Genomic DNA, 22,733 nt, shown 5'->3' with positions numbered 1-22,733 from the left:
AGAAAGTACCATAAGCCTTGTGCATTTCTCTAGAGCAAAAATGTACCAACTGAATCACAAGAACACCCCAATGCTTTGTACACGCTACACAAAATGAATGACAGCAGTTACTTTCTCCCTTAGGAATCCTTTAAAACTAACTCTGCTTTTCAGCTATATGTTAGGCTCATAAATTGGGTTTCAAAACTCATTTAGTCCACTGAGTGTAGAACAAATTAAACTTAATGAATTTAATTCTTTTCTCTACCTTAATCATGAGGACAATTCATTTCAATACATACCAACTGGGGAAACATAAACAATCACTTTACTTTGATTAAAGTTAACAAAATGTGTGTTATACTCTCTCTTAAAATTCTCTCTATCTAGAATTCTAGATAAATACAGACAGACAGACAGATATTATATCTACCTCCTGACACTAAGTTCATAGGGAATGAGGGAGTTACTCTACCACATAAATGTAGGATGAAGTAGACAAAGTATTTTACACTGCTTACTTGCAATCCAGTTTAAGAACCTTGGGTGTTGTCAAGTCTTCCATATCTTCACTTCAATGGGATGGGGGAGCAAATTTTAATCCCCATATTTAAAAGTACAAAAATCTGGGCCTAGCAGTGTATGACAGCTTGCCATGCTCAAGGCCTGAATCTGACTCTCAGCACCACAAAATCAAATGCTGAATTAATTAGCAAATGTGAATAAATAAGTAAACACTGAAAATCAAAATGCGACTTTGATCTACTCCCACGTCTTTAAAGTTTGCTACATTGTTTTTACTGAACCTAAGTCTTGCTTGTGTTTAAACAGGACACACATGCATAATTGCCATCTTTTGCAAACCTGTCCTAGGGATTCGAAAGTCAGTCAAACACTGCTCTATCTTGAGTAAATGTCAGAGGCACAGTATTCCTCATATATGTAGGTAGACCTTAGAAATTTACATGAAATGTGTCTATCACAATGTCATACCAATCATGGAAAGCAGTTCCTACAGACAAACGTCAGGACTCATAAAACACAAAATTAGATGTCATAGGCCATGGATACAGGTCGCTTAAATAAAAATAAAAACAATTTTAAAAAGATAACCTGTCTCTGGGATATTAGAGTCGTAGTTAATTTCTGTCCCCTTGACTCAAGAGTCATCTGAGAAGGAACTTCAACTGAGAAAATGTCCCCACCAGACTGACCTGTGGTCAGGCCTATGGAGCATTCTCTTGATTGGCTACTGATGTGGGAGGGCCCCGCCCACTGTGAGTGGTGCCACTCCTGGGCAGGTGGTCTTGGGTTACAAAAAAAAGCAGGCCAGTAAGCAGTATTCCTCCATGATGGACTGTTACTGAGACGTGTAAGCTGAAGTAAACTCTTTCCTCTCCAAGTTGTGTTTTATCACAATGATAGAGGTCAAGCTAAGGCAATTAATGTTTGTAAAAAAAAAAAAAAAGACAAATTCCACAAGTGTTTTACAGATTTGTCAGTTTTAAAAAATTATGTGTCGTTTATAGAAAAAGTAGTAATAAAGTTTTTCTTTCTTCTACTGTAACTATTCCTCAATGTGTTTCACAAATCAAAGGAATCTACGAGCTGGGATGGTGGTAGATGACCACAATACTAACCCTTATGAGGCTGAGGCAGGAGGATAGAAGCCAGCCTGGACTACAGAGCAAGACCTTGACTCAAAGAAAAAAGAAGAAGAAAGAGACCAAAGTCGCCACATAAAGAGAAACGTCAGGGAAATCAATTCTACGGACAGAAGGGCTGTAAGACACAACTTCATAAATACTTGAACAAAGGGGCCCATTCACATCCTGAGAGCTTTGCGGAGAATTTAGTAAATGGCTATATGGCAGAATTCATATTTCACGACCTTCCATAGCTTATAGTTAGAATTTTAAAACAAATCTTAGTGTGACACAGGGACAGAAACACAGAATGACAAAGGAGGTGCTGAGGGGTTGGGACAAGGTGTAAAATTCAGTAGTGGAAAACCACACCCACAAGCTTATTACCTTCTTATTTAGCCAGTGCCAGAGCTGGAGGACAGGGGAAAGTGAGAGAGAAGATAAGAACAGTGGGATATCATTAGAGAAGGCAACAACAGTATGGAGAGAAAGTCTCTAAGAGCAGGGAGGAAGCTGTCGGGAAAGGAGAGGAAGAAAGTGCATTACAGAGCTTAACACAATGTTACAATCGGGGTGGCTGAAATGACAACCACAGGTGTCGCTGTAACACCTACCCTGCAGAGCCTATGCCCAGCCAGCCCTCTACCTACTAAGCACCTGCCTGTGCCTGTCAGCTTGCTCTGCTGGCTTCCCCTTCCTACCACTGTGTCACAGATACTTCTCTATACAAGCTGTAGTCACAGCTAGCACCCAATACACCAGACACATAAGATCTTGCCCATATGAACTCAGTACACACAACCATATTATGGGGTAAGTGCTGTTACACCCATTTCATTGATAATGAAACCAAGGCACAGAGAACTCAAGCCAGCCATCTGTCCAAGGTCACAGGGCTACTAAATACCCAAAGTGGGAGCCAAAGGTGGAGTGTGGATCTAGATCCCATGTCCTTTAGCCAGTTTCGCCACTAAGTTCTCAGAAATCACCACCTCTTGGCAGTCAGTCGAGCCTCTGTCTCTGGGGGTCCATGACTGGTTAAGTTTTCCTTAACTCAGCACAGTATCTAACATACAAGAATCACTCATAAAAAAAAAAAATCCACCCTGAGCCACTGTCTCATTGCCTAATCGTAACCAAGTTATGTCAGCTGTCTGGATTACATTCTGGTCCTCATCAAAAGAAGTCAGTCTAGGTGCTCACTCCTTCATAAGAAAAATAACCACCATTGTGTCCCATTTCAGTCCACCCAATCCTCATGTGAACCACAATTCTAAGCCTCACATTTTCATGGAGAACTAGCTTTGAAGTACACGATCAACCACACGTTGTGAAATGGAACGCATAAAATCCACTGACGTAGTCAACCATACAATACCTTGGTATCGACTTTCAGCAAGAACTTTCCAAGCCCGATAATCGGCCATGGCGCTAAGGCCTTCTGCCGCTCCTTCAGGAAGCACTCGATAACCTGCCACCACACGAGGCAGCGTTTCTCCAGGAAGCCCACCACTCCAAAGTGAATCACGAGCTTTTTGATTATCCAGGCTACAGAGGAGATACAAGCACATGTCAAGGGAGAACATGAAAAAGTTCCTTAGCCTCCATTCTAAACAGTAGAGCCAGCACTAAAACAAGACCATGTAAAAAAAGGAACGGGGAGGATCCCAGGTATTTAAACAGAAGGGACCGGACAGGTGTCTTAGGTTTTCTCTTACTGGGAAGAGACACCACGACCACAGCAACTCTCACAAAGGAAAACATTTCACTGGGTTCGGCTTAGGGCTTCAGAGGCTGACTGCATTACTGTCTTGGTGGGAAGCACGGTGGTGTGCAGGCAGGAACGGTGCTGGAGGAGGAGCTGAGAGCTCTACATCTTTGAAGCCACAGGAAGAGGCCGAGACTCACGAGATATGGCATGAGCTCCTGAGACCTCGAAGTCCGCCCCCAGTGACACACTTCCTCCAACGATGCCACACCCGCTCCAACAAGGCCACACCCAGTAGCGTCACTCCCTGTGGGCCATGCATTCAAACACAGGAATCTATGGGTGCCATTCCTATCCAAACCACCACGCCAGGCATACTTCCAAGTAAGCCCCACTAACCAAACATCATCCTGACTTTGGAACTGAATCGCAGGGTGAGTCAGGGCTCACTGTCCAGCCTACAAACATCATGAACTACTAGGGCTTTCATAGTTTCCCCCTGTCCGCCTAAGAAAAGCTGAGCCCCAAGGACTCTGCATCACTGCAGAGTATATCTTCAGCTGTACCCGTTTCCTCACATGCTGTTGCTCTGTGCATCTGAACAGAGTGGCCTCTCTCTTCAACAGAGAGACCAACTATTACACCCAACTAGGAAGAGGCCAGAAGAAGGGTTACTCATTAGAGAGGGAGGATTTAGGTAACTGTTTCTTTCCACTATAATGTCTCTAACTCCTGGGACCAATATTCTTAACCCCAACCTTGTAATTTGCAGGGTCAATGTGGTTCATATGTATGGATGCTTGGGCCCAAGTTAGTGGAACTGTTTGGGAAGGATTAAGAGGTGTGGCCTTGCTGGAGGAAGCAGACACTAGTCGTAGGCTTTAAGGTTTCAAAAGTCCATGCTTGTCCCAGAGTGCACACTGAATGTTCGTGTGTGCGTGCCTGCCCCCTGCCTGTCTCTGCCTCTCTAGAGAGAGCTTTGCCTCATGGCCATTGTCTCAACATGTAAGCTCTCAGCTACTACTCCAGCTCCACGCCTGCCTGCCTGCTGTCACGTTTCCCACCGTGAAGGTCATGGACTCAGGTCCTCTGAAACGATGATGAGCCTCTAATTAATGTTCTCTTTTATAAGCTGCCTTAGTCATCGTGTTTTGTCATGGCAATAGGAAAGTAAAACAGTCAGTGTGACCTAACAGTTCAAAAATTCCTTCATTAGGTTTTTTTCTTTTTTAACTGGTTTTGAAACAGGGTCTCTCTATGTATTCCTGGCTGTCCCGCAATTCTCTATGGTTCTTGCAGAGGACTTGGGTATGTGTGGCTCAAACTGTCGGAAACTCAGGTTCCAGAGAATCTAAAACCCTTTTTTGACCTCTACGGGCACACATATTCAGACACTCATACACATAAAATAAAAATAAGTGTTTTTCTCATGATCTAAATACAAACATACAACTACTTTAAGTAAGATGGCAACAAAATTCTATCAAATACTAAAACCCCACTGCAAGAAAGGAGGAAAAACGTCTTTGGCAACGAGATAAAACCATACTTAACCAAATAACAACCTGCAACAGGCACCGGCAGCAGCTGCACGATCCACAGGTTCAGCCAGAGCTGGACAGCAATGATGGCCCACACGAGAGACACGAAGTAGATGTCACTCGCTTTCTTCTTTCGGAGAAACGTCCCCACCTCAGACCTCTGTCTGCCCAGAGTGGGCGAAGGAGAGGAAGGTGAGGACCGAGAAGAGGATGGAGAGGAAGCGGACAGTGCTGGGGGGAGCTCTCCCCTGTCCGTGGGCTCTGAAAAAGGCAAAGACATAAGTCACGCCCTGTCTTAGGCCACATGAGAAAAGAACAGCGTGAAATGTACTTCACGGGTGTGTGTAGCAGGGTTACATCCAGTTCAAGAAACTGAGGATTTGCACTGAGACAAACTTGTGCAGACTACTGTCAGCAGGGTTTTAATCTAGGCAAGTCAGACTTTCTGGGAGACAGCAAATGTTCTCCTTTTATTCCACATGAGCTGAGTACTTTTTGAGGTTCCTTTTTATCGTGTTTGTATGGATGTTTTGCCTGCGTGTGTCTGTCTGTTCTCATGGGTCAGGGTTAACAGTGACGCTGGTGATAACCTGCTTTCGTTTGACTTTGCTCTGCCTGTTTGATCTGGAAACTCCAGGTCAGTGGTAATGATAAATGCCAGCAGAAGAGTAACTCTATAACCTGAGCGTCAACTGCCTCTGCTTTGGAAACACGGTTTCATGATAAGAATAGCGGTGTGTGTTTCTATTACTGAATGGCTTTCTCCTAAACTATGCCTTCCTTAACACACGCACTAAGTTAGTTTTTCAATAAGCGCTTGCTCTGCAGGGGGACAGGAGGATGGTCCAACTAGTAAAGGGCTTGGCACACGAGCACAACTACCTGGATTCAGATCCCCCTCGCCCACAGAGATGGGCTACAGTACGAGTCTGCAATCCCAGTGCTGGGAAAGTAGGGACAGGGAGACCTCTGGAGCTCGCTGGCAAGCAAACCAAGTCTAATGGTAAGCTCCAGGTGCCATGAAAGACTTCACTCCAAAAACTGAACAGTGACTGAGGAAAACCCTGGCGTGGAACTCCGGTCTACACACATGCATACACTGTGAACAGACACAACACACACACATTTACTGACCACACACACTACTACAAAAGGGGGGGGTTGCTGTAATATTCTCCACCTCTAATTATCCCTGGCACTAGTAAGCGTCTTAGCACAAACTGGAACACACTTACGTGTAGGGGTGAGATCCACAATACTGTCCACGCCCAAAGGGGCGGGGACAGGGGATGGGCACAGGTGAGATATTTAAGGACAGTAAAAGGAAAACCTCTCCTGGAAGTGAGCCATGTTCCCATGAACAGCTTCTATCCCTGTTCATCTTGTAAGCATATAGAATAAAAATATTAGACCTCTTTTTCAGATAACGTTATTGCCATCATCACTTATACTCTCCTGAACTCTGTAAATAGTATGGTATGGTATGGTATGGTATGGTATGGTATGGTATGGTAAGTTTTGGTTCCAAACCTGGTATGAATATACCAGATGGACCTCACAGAAGCCAGGCCCTACAGAGCAACCAGAGGACCTGCTTTGGGAAGCCAGTAAATATATACAACATAAGGCATTCAAATTGTACTTGTGCTCTGAGACAACAAAAAGAATGCCAGAGGGGGTTAAAAAATGCATAAAAATGTAGAAAAGAAAAACACCCCACTATAGACAGGGAGTTAGGAAGGGAAGAAAACACATTAAAAAAAATAGTACAAAATAAAACCACGTAAGGGGCTGGAGAGATGGCTCAGAAGTTAGGAGCATTGGCCGCTCTTCCAGAGGTCCTGAGTTCAATTCCCAGCAACCCCATTGTGGCTCACAACCATTTGTAATGAGATCGGGTGCCCTCTTCTGTCATGCAGGCAGAACACTGTATATATAATAAATAAATAAATAAACCTTTTGAAAGAAAGGAAGGAAGGAAGAAGGAAGGCAACGTAAAACTGGCTGCTGGAAAAGGAACACAAAATAAAAAAACAAGATAAGGAGAGCACAGAGTTGGGGTAGAACTATGGATGGTCAATGGGACACTACGGAGAGATAAATAGTATAGTACAAGACATAAGAAGAGTCTCTTAAAGAGGCAAGGGAAAGAATCAGAATAGGAAACCCAAAAAGGTAAACCATCAGAAGCATGAGAAACACACACACACGTATGCACACTCACACACACTCCATGCACACATACTCACATGCACACACTCACTCTCACACACACACACACTCACAGGAAAAGGACACTGTAAACACAGTGGAGGAGCACAAGCCCGAGCCCCATTTTGGACTGCCGGCCTCCTCCTTCACTCTACCCTACTTGCATTTCATTTTCTAGAGTATTCCGAGCAGCTCCATGGCATCAGTCACCTGCAGGCTGAGGGGAGGGCTGGTCTTCGCCGCTTGACTCATACCCTGTGATGGAGATGGCCAAGTTTGCAAGTGTAGAAGCCGCCATGGAGATCACTTGTCCTGGTAATTCTGCCCCTGAAAGGGGTGGGGGTGGGGGTGGGGAGGAAGAAACGCATTTTTTTAATCCTTTATGGAAATAAAAACAAAAGTCAACTTAAACCAAAACTATTTTCAATAGCAATAAGCCAAAATCGTGATTTCTCAGAAAGAATACTTCAAAATTGTCAGCTGCAAGTCCCTGAAAACTGTGTCTTGTTCATTTGAAATCCCAATGATGGTGAAGTATGTCAGACACTTTGCCTAAACAAATAAATTCAAAATGCTGGGCTTTCATCTTTTAATAACTTTACCAGATGGTTCTAATGCACACTTCTATGCTGGAAAACATTCACACCCAGTTAAAATGTCTTATACCATTTTGTACTATTAGTTCTAATACAGTATAGGACAGGCAAAATTTAATGTTCACAGTAATGATGTAACATAAATGAATCTGTAAATACACGGCTGGATATTGTGCAAAAACACACATCTACAGAGTACAAAATTCAACAAAGGCAAAATCCACCATTGGGAAATCTAAAACAGCATCTGTTGGATGATACCAAAGTATATTAGTTGCACTGGATTCAAATCAAGCATCTACCAGCAAATGAGGTATGTCTTTGATGGTCAGTCTCTTGACAGGCTATGCAGACAGGGCAGACTAGCTCATACAGCACTGGGGTGTAGTATACTTTACTTCTCAAGACTCCCTCAGGAGCCAGCATGTCATGTGCAAAGCATTTTCCACTAAGCAAGTAAGCAAGTATGCCTGTGCACGATTCAGCAACAGAGTGATACACTGTAATCTGGAAGCAGCACAGCTCCCACAACAAACACTCTACAGGCCTGCGATTTTTCTGCAGCAACTTGGTGAAAGCTCCAGAGTTTCTCAAGCCTGATGTCTAAGTTAACGAACGGCAAGCAGCAGAGGCATGGCCTTCTGTCCAAAACACTCTGTGGTTGCTGAACACCTCCCCTGACTGCATTGCTTCCATCTATGCCAGAGGCACCAGTCAGCATTTGGCTTCCTAAAAATACTTAAGCACAACCCGGGCGTTGGTGGTGCACACCTTTACTCCCAGCACTCGGGAGGCAGAGGCAGGCGGATCTCTGTGAGTTCGAGTCCAGCCTGGTCTACAGAGCGAGTTCCAGAATGGACTCGAAAGCCACAGAGAAACCATGTCTTGAAAGACAAAACAAAGCAAACAAAAAACCTTAATCACAATTTCCAGATGCTAATGAGTACCCCTACTCATACCAGCTGCAGTGGATTCTACAACTTAAGGACACTGGCCATTCCAATCACTAAGTCACAGCCACTCACACAGACAGGGCCTTACTTTTGGAAAGCCTGAAGACAAAGAAGTCTGTCGATCATGGAAAATAAAACACAACTCCAGGAGGTCAAAGAATTTTTAGCTCCAATTAACACCACACACCCTACACATTAAAGGCTGGCCATCTGCCTGAGATAAGGAGTCAGAGCCTCGAGGGGCTCTGTGGTCAATGCAGCCACTGAAATGCAGAACCACCCAGCTTAATCCCATCACATCCTCCAATAAATTCCCCTGAGAGAAGTCTATTCTAAGGCACTCAGAGAAAAATTCTCACTCACAGTTTGGGAAGAAGACATAAGCTGCATGTCTATGCTGAGACATTAGTCTCCTGGCCTATACACCCAAGTCCTTCAACAGTAGTCTATATACTGTGTACTAAGTAAGGCAAGCACCAATTGAAGGAGGAAGGTGGTACCTTTATGTCTGTCATGACCTCATTGTTGACCAGTACTGTGTGCTGTGGATAAAGACAAAAACCCAGCTCCCAAAGTCTAGTGAAGAGACACGCCTGCATTAAAGAACCACATAAAAATGTAAGTGACAAATTAAGACTATTACACATGGAATAGGTGTTTTATTACCTAGGGCAAGAACCTGAAATAATCTGAAAAATCAGGGAATGATAGGGGAAGTCCTGTGTATTTGTCAATAAATCACTGTTGGCCAATAGGGAACCAAGATAGGTGGGACTAGGAGTTGAGGAGGACTCTGGGTAGGAGAAACACAGGGAAGTCGAGATGGGGTAGGAAGCCCGGAAACCTCTCCAGTAAGAGAAATACTTAGATTAACAATTATGGGATATTAAGTCAGAGCTAGCCAGTAAGAAACAAGCAACGCCAACAGCTTCATAATTAATATAGCCTCCTGTGTGTTTATTTGGGGCTGATGCGGCTCTAGAACCAGGCTGGCAGGAAAGCTTCTCTCAAGGAAGGCTTCTCTTTACAAGGGAAGGGTTCTCTCTTTAAAAAAAATTTTTTTTAATTGGGTATGTATGGGTGCTTTCCCTACAATGTTTACTACACGTATGCAATGCCCACATGGGCCAAAAGAGGGTGTCAGATCTCCTGGGACTGAAGTTACAAACAGTTGTGAGCCACTGTGTGGGTGCTGGGAATTGACTGACATAGGTCCTCTGGAAGAGCAGCCAGTGCTCTTAGTCTCTAAGCCATCTCTCCAGCTCCAAGGAAAGGGTTCTCTTTGAAATGAAAATATAATTGATGTTGTAAGGGAGGAAAGGGAATTAACCAAACAAATGCCAAGAATAATCTCGGGATAGAAGGAACCTAGCAGGAAGGCTATGGAAAGAAGCTGGCGTTGAGAACAACAGCAAAAGAATGTCAGTGCACTGAGAACACAGTCAGCTAGTGTGACACCATGACCGAATAAGCAGCTATAGCCAGTATACCAAATGACATTAGGCAAAGAGATCATCTTAAGAGCTTTACTCTTTATCCAACAAATAAATAAAAGCACTGGAATCCTAAGGAGGGCAGCATTCTCCACCTCCCCCTGCTGATACAGTAAAATATATACAGACCCATGTGTAGCTCCAAGAGGTGACCCCTGGGGGCTTTTTGCTCAGTATCTCACAAAAGCAACATTTTCAAAACTGTCCTGTGATATTCCAGTCAAGACAGCAGCAGGGACATGAGCCACATGACAGTGTCTTCAGGACAAGCATCCCTCCACTGCTCTGTCAGAGCCCACCCAGCTGCCTCCTGCCCTTACCTAAGGGACCAGTTCTGAGATGTACTAAGATCACTCTTGCTTTTCTGGAGGATGGATAGAGGAAACATAGACGAGGTCTGCAGAAGCAGGAGGTGGCTGGATTCAGAGGAGCTCACACAATGATAGACAGATCGCAGCCAAAGGTGCCACTGCTCCAGATTATCCAACTGTCAGGGATTGTCAAGGACTACAGATCTCTGAGAGGAAACTGCAAAACACCAGGGTGAAGATTTTGGAGACTGACATTTCACTAAGACCTGCAGACAGAAGTTTCACAAACTGACTACAGCAGAGATATTGCAGGAAGAACCCCCAAACAAACAAAAACAAACAAAAAGTGTGGGGATACCTAATAACCTTGGACAGTAAAGCAGAGGGAAAAAGATACAAAATAAGCCTGTACTCTCTCCTCTAAACTAAACAACAGTCAGTGGTCCTGAATAAGCAATGTAGTAAGAGGAGGTTCACTTGAGATATCCTAAAAAGCAGCTTCCACAGTGACTTATATTTACTCATGTAAGAGGAGTCTGGGCCACTTGCTAACTAACATGGGCCTCAAGACCCTGAACTCAATCCAACACAATGCTAAAACCAGCAGTTACAATCAACATAGGAAGTAAAGTCAAATACTGTGGAATGTTTGAGGGAGCACAAGGATGAAAACCTAAATAAGGGCAGTGGTGGCGTGTGCCTCTAATCCCAGCACTCCAGCCCTTGGGAAGCAGAAGCAGGCAGGGGCCAGCCTGGTCTACAGAGTGAGTTCCAGAGCAGCCATGGTTACACAGAAAAACCCTGTCTCAAAAAACAACAACAACAAACAAACAAACAAACAAAAGAGGGACCCCTAAGCATTCTGGGAGCTCAGGAGACAGTTTCCATATGAGTTGTCTCTCAAGAACACTCGATCACGCTATTCTGTAGCTCACGTAAACAACAGCAGCCACATAAAGGAGGGGAACAAGTCTGTCCTGGGGAAAGGAGAAAGAACGGAGTGTAAACGGTGGTGGCAGAGACGTGAGCCAAAGACAAAGCCACAAAGAAAAAGCCGCAAAGAAAAAGCCGCAAGCTCTCTGAAGGGCTTCAAGGAGTCTAGAAGGCCGGGACGCGAGCCTATGAGAGGAGTGGACAGGTAACTGGAAGACAGAGATCAGAGAGTAGAAAGAAGCAGTTTGTATATGTGGAGGAAGGATAATTCAAGGGCCGGGGAGGCAGCAAGGGCACCTGGGCGTGAACCCAAGTCCTTACTCCGTGGGCAGTGGTGGGGGAGGCCTGGGGTGACAAGCCCCGCCTCCTCACGGGCACAGTGAGCTCCGCATGAACCCTGTTCTGCAGGTGACTGAGCTCTGGGTGCTTTCCTGGCATGCAGGAGGCACTCAGCCCATCTCAGCCATCATCAACGCCAAGCACGGCCACTGACGGCAAACTGTGCCCGTGAGCCACTGGGGTTCCCAGTGCTTCTAGAGCACCTCTGCGGCTTCCATCCCGTCACTTGTTAATAGCACAGCTAGGCCCTGACTCCTCCCTAGCAGACACGCCTATACCTTCTTTCAGAGTTAAGTCGCATTCTGCACACCATAGACACAGATCTGAAAACTAAAACCAGCAGAACCACAGCGAGAAGCTACTCAATTTGCTAGTGTCGACAAAACGCACAGTAAATATTCAGTGAAAGCGACGCAACAGCATTGTGGGTCACCCATGAGTGGCAAAGGAGCACAGAGAAAGCCAACAGGAGGCACTTGAAAAATTTTGGACCCAAGACCTGGTAACTTCTCCTCTCAAACAGACACACATTTCAGTAAGCTCTATCTATGTGCTATGTTTCTGCACTTCAAAACCCCAAGGTCTGGACAGATGAATGCCAGGAAGGAGATTCTAGGTAATGATGCCATGGTACGAGATTTAAAAACCAGCTAAAAATAGGCCCTATAAACAAGGGAGCATGACCTTGGGCTCAAGGACTGGGGTGGGGGTGGGGAAGCATTCTCAGGGTTTCAAGTATCCGTCTACGAAGGGTCAGGGTCAGTATGGGGAGAGCTAAGAGTCCAAAGAAGACCAGTGTCGAGACAGAAACGCAGACTCCAAAACAAAGGAACCAAACATGAGATGGGATTAAAATCTGTTGATGCAACAAAGCCCATGAGGAGCAGATTAATTTCTCCACGCTGATAAGAAAACACAAGTTGATACGAATATGAATAAGGAGCTGCTTCTTAGTCTGCTCTGTTCTCCCTGAGCAGCAGCAGTGAGAAACCAGAAATGCCTGCTGCTGGCATGAGGTACTGCATACGTGGTCGCCCGCTAACCTGCAGTGACCTGTAAGAAAGAAGCCTTCTGTTCCCCTCACTAACATGGAAACACACCCTTCCTCCCAGCAGGTTCTAGTGCACAGTGTTGTGATCCAGGCAGACCTGGGGTCGCCTCTCACCCGCCTGCGTGTGTGTGAACCCTGGCTCTTTAAACGAAAAAGTCCACCCACTTCTGTTCTCTTTTCCTGTGGCTCCCCTGAAGGGGCAGAATGTCCACACACACACACACACACACACACACACACACACACACACACACACACACACACACACACACACACACACACACACACCGTCCTGTCTGTGTCTCTTTATCTCTTTTCTCTTTCCTTCCCCTATTTTCCTACCTCCCCCGCAACAAAACTTTCAACATGAGTCACGTCTACACGTCTGTTTCCCCATCTGCCCGCTGTCCATCACCAGTCGCAGGACCGAGATCCTCGAGGCCCCAGGGAGAACTGGGGACCCGCCACCTGCCGTCCCAACCCATTATTCTTTATTCCTAACACACAGAACCCCCGGGTATGAGCAACAGACAGGCTCCTCCAGGCCGACGAGGCTGAGAGCACTGTAAGTGGGAGTCAGGGGATGGGCAGTGAGAAGCTGACTTTGTTCTCCTCTTTTCTATTTGAGCCTCACGGACCGAGCTTGTTCACTCACGGCATACGCTCTCCCAAGCAGCTGAAGCAACACCAGGGCTGAGTCAGCTGGGGCAAGAGGGTGAGTCGCCGACACTTTCACTGTGAGTAATGCCTGCTTATTCAATGTGGCTGAGGTCAAGGACCTTGGCTGAGGTCACAGCTCCACCTGTGTGACTGGAGAAAATGAAACCTCCTCATCAACAGATGGAGGCCCCGTCGTTTTAGCTGCATTTGTTTGGGTTTTGCTTGCTTGTCTTGCTGCTGTTTGTGGATTTTAAACACAGCCCACTCAAAAGTCCCTCAAAAGGCTGAAGTGACGGCTCATTGATGAAGAGCATGGGCTGCTCTTCAGAAGATCTGGGTTCAATTCCCAGCATCCACATCGCAGCCCCACCTGTAACTACAGTCCAGGGGTTCTGGTAACCCTTCTGGCCTCCCTAGGCACAGCATGAACATGATGTCCACATATACATGCAAGACAAACACCTGTATACATAATAATAGAAATAAAATTTCAAAGGACCCCAAAAAGTTCTTATTCAGTGGAAAAATACATTTTCCCCCTATACTATTTAGCATTCAGGAAACACCACCCCAGGCCCAAAAGTAGAGTCCCTGCGTTTAGAGTGAACTATTGAAATAAACTCAGTTTCTGGGCCCAGGAGCCAAGCAAACCTAGGCTTTCAATTCTAATGAAATCCAGAAGCCTAATTCTATGAGAGCAAGTGAATTATGGGTCTCAAAGCTCCTAAGCCAGCCCAGGTGACGCAAAGCAAGCCATTCACCCAGGTGACGTCACAAAGCTCCCGAGCAGGCAAGGATCAGAACAGGCCCTGTGGGGCTGTTCACAGAAGCGGTCCTGCAACAACCACATAACAGTGCCACCTACAGGAGCAGACAGATCATGAGAGAGGCCTACCCCCTTGCAGACTAGAAGGTTTCAGTCTGATTTACAGAGAATGCTAAGAACACGAAGAAAAAACAGCTAGGCCTCTAGAAAAGCAGCCAAGACCTCTATTTTGTGACGGAGAGAGTTCTAAGTCAGCAGCGACCTTCTTTGATGCAGGAAAGAGTGGACAACGCAGGAAAAATCACTGTTTCCAAAGATGTTCTCTTCATTCATTCTTTCTCTGTCCCTGTGACGTCATTCTTGAGAGTCAATAACCTAAGCAGAGTTGGAATGGCACACCAGCACCCTAGTCTGGGTTGATGGCTCAAAATAACAATTGACTTTGGTTTCATTTTCCCCACACACTCAAAACCTGGTCCTAAGTTCTTATTCTCAGAGTTCTCTAAGTGCTGTTAACTGGGTGACTAGAATTTATACCTGGGCAGGGAAGGGGGGCCTGAAATCCCTCAGTGGAGATCTGTATTACTCATATACAGGAAGCCCTCAGCACCCCAGGAGAACAGTTGTTGACCTCCTTCCTATATATACCGATCCGTGGATGTTCAAGTCCCTTATAAAACGACAATGTTTGCACATAACCTATGCACATCCTCACATACACTTACATCTCTGGATTATGCAGAATATCTAAATCACGCAAATGCCACGTAATTGTGGTAATATTGTATCGTAATGTAAAATTTCAAGAAAAAAAAGTCCTCACATATCCAATACAGATGGCACTTTTTCCAAAATATTCTTCATTTTCAGACAGTAGAACCCACAGACAAGAAACCTTAGGATAGAAGGCTGACTGGACCTAACCCTGCACCAGAGCAGCGGGAAGGAGAAGGGTGCCCAGAGCTGACTGCTTCACTGACCCCCGGGGAAGGGAACAAGAAAGTAAAACCAAGCAGGACAACGGGAAGTCACGGGGCACTGCGCTGCTCTCAAGAGCCTTCCTCACAGTCCTGGGGCTCAAGCATCACAACAGAAGACAGGCAGGGAGATCTGTAACTATGGTTCCTTTTTAGTTATTTTAAAGCCAGTTTAGTCTATGCAGTTCCAGATAGTAAGAGCTACACTGTGAGATCTTGGCTCAAAAACAGAAAAGAAAAATAAATCTTACAGTCACCAGATACACTCACCAAATATAATAATATAAGCAGTCTTTCATACGACACACGATCACTGTGCAAGAGGGCCACACACAGCTGTGACTGGAGTAAATGCTAAAACACAGAAAGACATCCTCGCTATGAATATGCCTAACACGTGACAAAAGGGAACGTTTCTGGTGATCGGGAATTTGGTGTTTTGGAGAACCAGCCTTGAGCTATATGCATCATGACTCTGTGTTCCCAAATGGAGGGAAACCATCCAAAACAGCACAGAAAATTAGTCAAGGGCCAGAGAGATGACTCAGGAGTCCAGAGCACTAAGGCAAGAGCCCGCCTTCCAGCACTCAAGTCAGGCAACTCGTACCTGCCTGGAACTTCAGCTCCAGGATCTGACATGCCCTTCCAGGCCATGGGCTCAGGCACACCTGTGGCATGCATATTCTCTCTTCCTCTCTCTCTGTCTCTCTCTGTCTCTCTGTCTCTCTCTCTCTCTCTCTCTCTCGGGCGCGCATGCGCTCACGCACATGTACCTTTAAAAAAGAAAGCATTACTTAGCAATTGCTAAAGAATCCTTAGCTAAACTGATGCCAAATTCAGCAGAGATGAAGGGTACACCATCAGTATAACAGAAAACAAAAAATGTTGTATTTCTAACTATATTCTAAGAATGAATCATACAAAATGGAAACTCAGAAAACATCTCATTTATAATAAGGAATAAATTAAACCAAGAAGATACAACACTTAAACATTGAAAACACAATATTATGGCTGAAAGAAATTAAAGAATAAATACATGGAGATGCATTCCACACCCATGAACTGGGATGTTGATTACTGGGGTGTGTGTGAGTGTGTGTGTGTGTGTGTGTGTGTGTGTGTGTGTGTGTGTGCGTGTGTGTGTGTGTGTGTGTGTGTGTAAAAGAGAGAGAAAAAATACAATGTTGCCCAAAGTATCTATGAATTCAACACTCACCCCCACCCCTAGGACAGGGTTTCTCTGTGTAGTCTTGGCTGTCCTGGAACTCTCTCTACAGAGACCAGACTGGCCTCGAACTCACAGAGATCTCCCTGCCTCTACCTCCCAAGTGCTGGGATTAAAGGTGTGCGCCGCCACCACTGGCTGAATCAACAATCTTATAAAATCCTAACAGACTATTATGTGAAAATAGAAAAAGAAATGTCCTAAAACTCACATGGAAACGAAGGGAACCGAAACAGTCTAGAAAAGTAAGAAAGCTAGAGAATTCACACTCCTGTCTCAAAAAAACAGTGACATAAGGAAAAACACCAAAGCCAAGGGAGGAACAAAAGTACAGGCATAGACCCACACATCCACGTTCAATTGACTCTTCACGAGGGTACCAAGACCACTCAAGTAAAGAAAAAACTTGAGCAACTTAGGCTGGGGGAAACCAGATATCAAACATGCAAGAGAGAGGGCGGACCCTTCATGCTACACCCAAAAGACAACTGGAAACTGATCAATGAGTCAAATATAAGATCCTGAAAGAAAAACAAGGAGTAAATACTGGCAGCCTTGGATACACCCAGGATGTGTTAGATATGACAACAGCACAAAAGAAAAATACAAAGATTGGGATTTAAAAGTGAAAAGTGTCTGAGAGACAGCTCTGCAGTTAAGGGCATGTACTGCTCTTCTAGAATCCATGTTCAGTCAGCTCCCTGGGGCACATCCTGCCACTCCAGCTCCGAGAGATCGGATGCCCTCTTCTGGCCTCTCTGAGCCCTGAACTCACAGGCACAAACCCACACACAGATACACACACCTAGAAGTTAAAAAAAATGTTAAGTATAAACTTAAATTAAAAGGAAGCTGCCAAAAGAACCAGACAACCCACAGAAGAAACTATTTATAGAATGTGTATCTACTCAGTATCCAAAATATCTAAAGAATTCAGTAACAGCAACAAAAGACAACCTTTTTTTTTTTTTCAAGACAGGCTTTGGAGGCTGTCCTGGAACTCACTTTGTAGACCAGCCTGGCCTCGAATTCACAGAGATCCACCTGCCTCTGCCTCCTGAGTGCTGGGATTAAAGACGTGCGCCACCACCGCCCGATGACAACCTAATTTTTAAAAGGTCAAAGAGTATAAACAGACACTTCCCCAAAGAGATAAACAAATGGCCAGCAGAGGCATAAAAAGATGCCCACACCACCAGTCATCAGAAAACCCACAGAAAGAAGCTGCTTCACACCCACTGTTCTGGTGCTACCCAGGGCAATCAGGGTCTGGAGAGATGGCTCAGAGGTTAAGAGCAGCCCCAGAGGTCATAGCTCAATTCCCAGCAACCACATGGTGGCTCACAACCATCTATAATGAAATCTGGCGCCCTCTTCTGGCCTTCAGGTATACATGCAGGCAGAACACTGTATACATAATAAATAAATAAATCTTAAAAGAAAAAAAAGAGAGAGAGAGACCAGGAAACATTATCAAGGGTCTGAGCTGCCGAGGAAGGAGTCTCAGGGTTCCCAAAATAGTAAAAACACAGAACTACCACGACCCAGGAATCCTGCTCCAAGGTGAGTATTCAAAATCCGAATGGCACGCATACACTGGAGCATTATGAGACACACTGTAATATGTGCACTGTGTTTATGCATCAGTCTAAATGCTGTTAAGAGCCTCGAGATTCTTAAATGAATAAACAGCCTCTTGTACATAAGTGCTTCATAGCAGCAGTATTCACAATACCTAAGAGGTGAGACCAACCCAGACACCTGTGAAATCATAACAGAATGCGTGGTATCTGTACGCTGGAACCCACGTACAGGTTCTCCTTTCAGAGTGATAAAAAAATATTGTGAAACTAGATAGAGATGATAGGTTCACAGCACTGGGGAAACTACTTCAGGTTTTTAAATATATTCAAAGAGATCTGGCCTTGGCTTGTTTTTGTTTTTGTTTTTCTGTAAGTTATCATGCCGGTTAGTTTTATACACATACCTAAAAATAAAAAAAAAAATTTTAAAAAGACAGAACCTTGAGAAAACTCCCCCACCAGACTGGCCTGTGGCATATTTTCCTGACTGATGATGGGGGTTGGGGGGCAGCTCGCTGTGGGGTGTGTGATTCCTAGGTGCTATATGAGGAAGCAGGCTGGGAAGCCATGGGGAGCGAGCCCTCTCACTAACAGTCTCTGGATCAGCTCCTGCCTTGAGTCCCTATCCTGATTTCTCTGTGATGGAGTGTGTGTGACCTTTGACCCGAGAGTCTTAGATGAAATCAGCCCTCTCCTTCTCAGTGGCTTTTGGTCACGGGTGCTCGGTGCAGCGACAGAGATAGCCATCCTCTCAAAGGACTGAGAGTCTATCCACAACAGACTGTTTCTTACCAGCAGACTCCTTCCCGTCCTGTGTTTCATAAAGGGTGCCCACAGACATCAGGAAAACAATAACCAGGAACACTGGAATTCTCCATGAGCCAGCCAGGGACGCTGAAAATTATTAAGGATTAACATTTTTAGTTAACAGAGCAATTTGATATGCATGCTAACTAAGAAGTTATTTCATAGGGGGAAAATGTTTTTAAAAGCCCCTTGCAGGGAAACTCCAACTCCAGGACAGTTTCATTCTTGCTCTCAAAGGAACAAGGCAAGTGCCAGCCTACCCTTAAGAGGGCACTCCCCTGTCCATTACAAGCACCCACACACATACCCCAAACTCAAGTTCAACCTATGCAGCACCTGATACCAGGACCAACAGAGTCAGGCCCCAGAAGCCAGCCTAACTTTCTGAAAGTGGCACTAGGTTTGAACTCGGTCTCAAAAAGGAACCCAACAAAGTCAAAGGCCAACGCTCCCACAGTACACAGTTAAGTCCCCGAGCATCTGGCTTCCCTGAGTTCACACGAGACTCCCTCCTCTGCCTTCTGCAGACTCAACCTGAGTTGCTCCAGGGACCCCACAGATAGACCTCATGGCCACAACTCAGCAAACCTACAGAGTACTGTCCTCTGAAAGTCAGACCCTGAGCCGAGACAGCGTCAGTCAGCTGGACTTCACCGCTGCTTTCTTGGTGGGGAGGGGGCGGGTAACTTACAAAAAGGGGTTAATTCTAAAAGCTACTTTCAGCTACCTGCTGCTGCTCTAGGTTGCCCAATTATTTTGTGTTTAAATCAGAACGTATTATCCCCATCAACTCAGACACGTCTTGCTCAATCCTGTGCATCGTGCTACAAAGCCATTCAAGAGCATTACGCAGCAGGATCACCACCATCACCATCACCACCATCACCATCACCACCCCCGCACCCCCCACACCCCGCTAACAGGGAGCTGCTTCACAGAACAGGAAACTCATGACTCTGAGCTGCCCTGACATCGAGCATCTCTGCTGAGCACTGAACTGTCTTTCTGATGCCTCCACGTGTTCTGGCATCTCTCCCTCAGGACCACAGATGTGCTCAAGCCCCTCTTCCACAGGATGGAAGTGGTTTTCATATTTCATGTACTCCTCTTGCCCAATGTCCTCCCCCATTCCTGTCCCAGGCCCTTCCTCTTAGCCAGAGAGAAAAACTTTCTCTAGTTCTTCCACAAGACCCAAGCGCCTCTTATCCTTAGGCGTTTATCTCTCTCCTCCCCAAGTCTGCTACAAGCAAAATGAGCCAGAGGGCCACACAGCTGCGGTTTGAAGCCCTTACTCTCCAAGGACTTTCCAAGGGAATGAGTAAGGAACTTAAAAACAGATTGGTGAAATCTCAAACTTCAACATTTTCAATACATTATGTTGAAGAACTTTAAGTGCAACTCGCTTTCATTGGTGAAAACCACAGTTATTGGGCGACTGTTCTACGAAGAAGAAGAAAAGGACCCACCTATGTGAAAAAGCAGTATCATCCAGACAGGAATCGAAACCGCTCTCAAGTAGCGTTCAGTGTTTGCATTCCACTTGAATGAAACCATCAGCACATAGCCAAGTACCAACGTCCAGATCTTAAACAAATGAAACAAGACACGGTTGTAAAATCCATACAGCAAAGAGCACGTGCTCCACGACATCTACAGTATCTGTACAGCGCAAGCACTCTGGACAGGGCACACATAGGCACTATGGGCGGCGTGCCTGGGTCTCCCCCTCTCTGCACACGTTTAAACAGGCATTTGAAACCCAGGCAGTGATACCTAATAAATACATCATTTAAGACATACTCTGGGTACAAGAGATGGCTCAGCGGTTAAGAGCACTGGCTGTTCTTGCAGGGGACCCGGAATTTCAGTTCCAGGGGATCTGACACCATCACACCACGCACATAAAATAAATTTAAACAAATTATTTTTTGAAAAAAGGCATACTAAGGTTCAGAATCCACTAAACATTTTTTTTAAAGATAGTATGTAAGTAGCAGTATCTTTAAATTAAAGCTGATCTTATGGAATTCCTACAGGATTTTGTTGATTAATGTGGGGGGGGAATAAAATTAATGTGGGAGGAGACTAAAAAGAAACAGATAAAAAAGATCCCATATTTTAACCTATAAAATGTTAGTATGAGAATCATTTTTAAAACTAAAAGAGCTAGCTGATCCTGTTGATAATCTATATACTCCAGTTAAAAAGGTGTCTGAAAAAAAATATTACAAGAAAAAATAGCAAACTTGACAGCAGAACTAGTCAGGGTCCCCTCCTCCATTTCTCTACTCTACAGCTAAATGACCATCACTAAATTAGCATCACAAGCTGCCAATGTCCAAGAAAACACTTGCAAAGTTTGTGAATGTAAAACTCAATTATGGCTTGACTCTGGGGAGTAAAGTTAAAACAAAAAAGGACGTAGTGATCCAATTAAGACCACAAAGAAAAACAAAACGTAGTGATCCAATTAAGAGCACAAAGAAAAAAAAATCAAAAACAGAATTAGCACAGAAGACGGGAAAGGATTGGTCAGACCCTCCGTGTTATTTCCGTACCAGCTATCAATAAAAGTAATCCAATTTTTAAACCATGCACAGCCTTGAACTTGAGGTTCTATATCTGGAACTAACCCTTACAAAGTAACGACAGATTCTTGAAAAGGCTTTGGCATAAAGAAACCCCTCGGAATTGGCGAGGGAAAGTGATGACCTAAAAGGCTGATGGAGACAAGATTAACTATGGGTGATTCACAAATGCAGGGCTATTCCAGCTTCAGATTGGGAATGGAGGGTTTGTGGGTGTGGTGTACAGACACGGGCACCTGTGGGGGCCAGGTATCTGTCCTGCACAGCAGGGTCTCCCGGTGACGCTCACAGGAGGCTGGACAATCTGTGTCTTAGTGCTGGAGTTACGGGAATGCACTGCCACGCCCTTCTTTCTACGTGGGGACCCTGCTGGGGACCCCGACTCAGGCCCCTCAGGCTGGCACACTTTAACTGAGCCATTCCCCAGATTTACACTGAGCACCGCTTTCAAACAATCATCACGCGGTCTTTACATTCCTTAAGTTAAAAATGAGATAGAGAGACGCACATATAATAATCTACAACTTGGTGAGGAAAGCAGGAACGGGCTCGTAAGATAATGGTTATCAGACGGAAAATGTCTTCCCATTCCCATGCTGTTCTTGTTTTCCAACACGCAGAGTCTCACGTAGCCTGGAACTTGCTAGGAAGTGGAGGGCGGCCTTGAACTCCTGATCCTCCCGCCTATACCTGCCCAATGGTGAAATTTCGGGGGACAGGGAGGGTTGTTGCTTGCCATGCTGGGATTTGAAATGAGGGCCCCACGCATTTTAGATGAGCGTTCCGCTAGGGAAATGACTTGTCTACGGTCTGAAGTTGAATTAGAATTTTGACACCGAAGTCTTTCTGTTTTCTTTATACTTGCTATTTGTGTGTGTGTGTGTGTGTGTGTGTGTGTGTGTGTGTGTTTATGTGCGTGCACACACATGCATACCTGTACAGATTTTGTGGACCACATGTGTGCAGGAGCCCTTGGGGGTCGGAAGAGGGTCTCGGATTCCCTGAAGCTGGAGGTACAGGTGTCTGTGAGCTAAGTACTGGGATCCAACCCTGGGTCCTCAAGAAGACCAGTGAGCATTCCCAACTCCTGAGCCACCTCTCCAGCCCAAAGTCTGCGTTTCCTTTTTTTTTTTTTTAAGTTTTATTTTTTATTTTGTGTATATGGGTATTTGGCCTCCATGCATGTCTATGCACCACGTGCATGCCTGGTACCCTCAGAGGCCAGAAGATGCTGGATCACAGCCAACTGTTGTGAGCTGCCATGTGGGGTGGTCAAACCCAAGTTCTCAGGAAGCGCAGTCAACACTCCTAACCGCTGAGCCACACCATGGCTCAGTGCTGGAAAATGAAAGCAGAGTCTGCT

The 22,733-nt window shown here is 45.2% G+C and overlaps 1 protein-coding gene across 5 annotated transcripts in view; it reads right to left on the bottom strand.

Moving 5' to 3' along the window:
- The window catches only part of Tmem245 (transmembrane protein 245), an 83,387-nt gene that overhangs the window by 51,281 nt on the left and 9,373 nt on the right, over nt 1–22,733 (bottom strand). For 3 of the 5 annotated variants that reach the window (XR_005873964.1, XM_040738144.1, XM_040738151.1), the window contains exons 2-7: nt 20,249–20,366; nt 18,768–18,869; nt 7,296–7,412; nt 4,899–5,135; nt 3,004–3,173; nt 2,013–2,036 (exon numbers count right to left, since the gene is read on the bottom strand). Coding sequence is in view for 4 of the 5 variants with exons in the window: in XM_040738144.1 (XP_040594078.1) it covers nt 2,013–2,036; nt 3,004–3,173; nt 4,899–5,135; nt 7,296–7,412; nt 18,768–18,869; nt 20,249–20,366 (768 nt within the window). In the remaining variant the exon portion in view is untranslated. The remainder of the gene's footprint in view (nt 1–2,012; nt 2,037–3,003; nt 3,174–4,898; nt 5,136–7,295; nt 7,413–18,767; nt 18,870–20,248; nt 20,367–22,733) is intronic. The other 2 variants (XM_040738149.1, XM_040738152.1) reach the window with 1 other exon arrangement.

The sequence above is a fragment of the Mesocricetus auratus genome, unplaced genomic scaffold (assembly GCF_017639785.1).
Source record: "Mesocricetus auratus isolate SY011 unplaced genomic scaffold, BCM_Maur_2.0 Super-Scaffold_6730, whole genome shotgun sequence".
Taxonomy (NCBI): Eukaryota; Metazoa; Chordata; class Mammalia; order Rodentia; family Cricetidae; genus Mesocricetus; species Mesocricetus auratus.
Note: the sequence above shows the minus strand (reverse complement) of the source record. Positions and strands in the feature narration are given on the sequence as shown.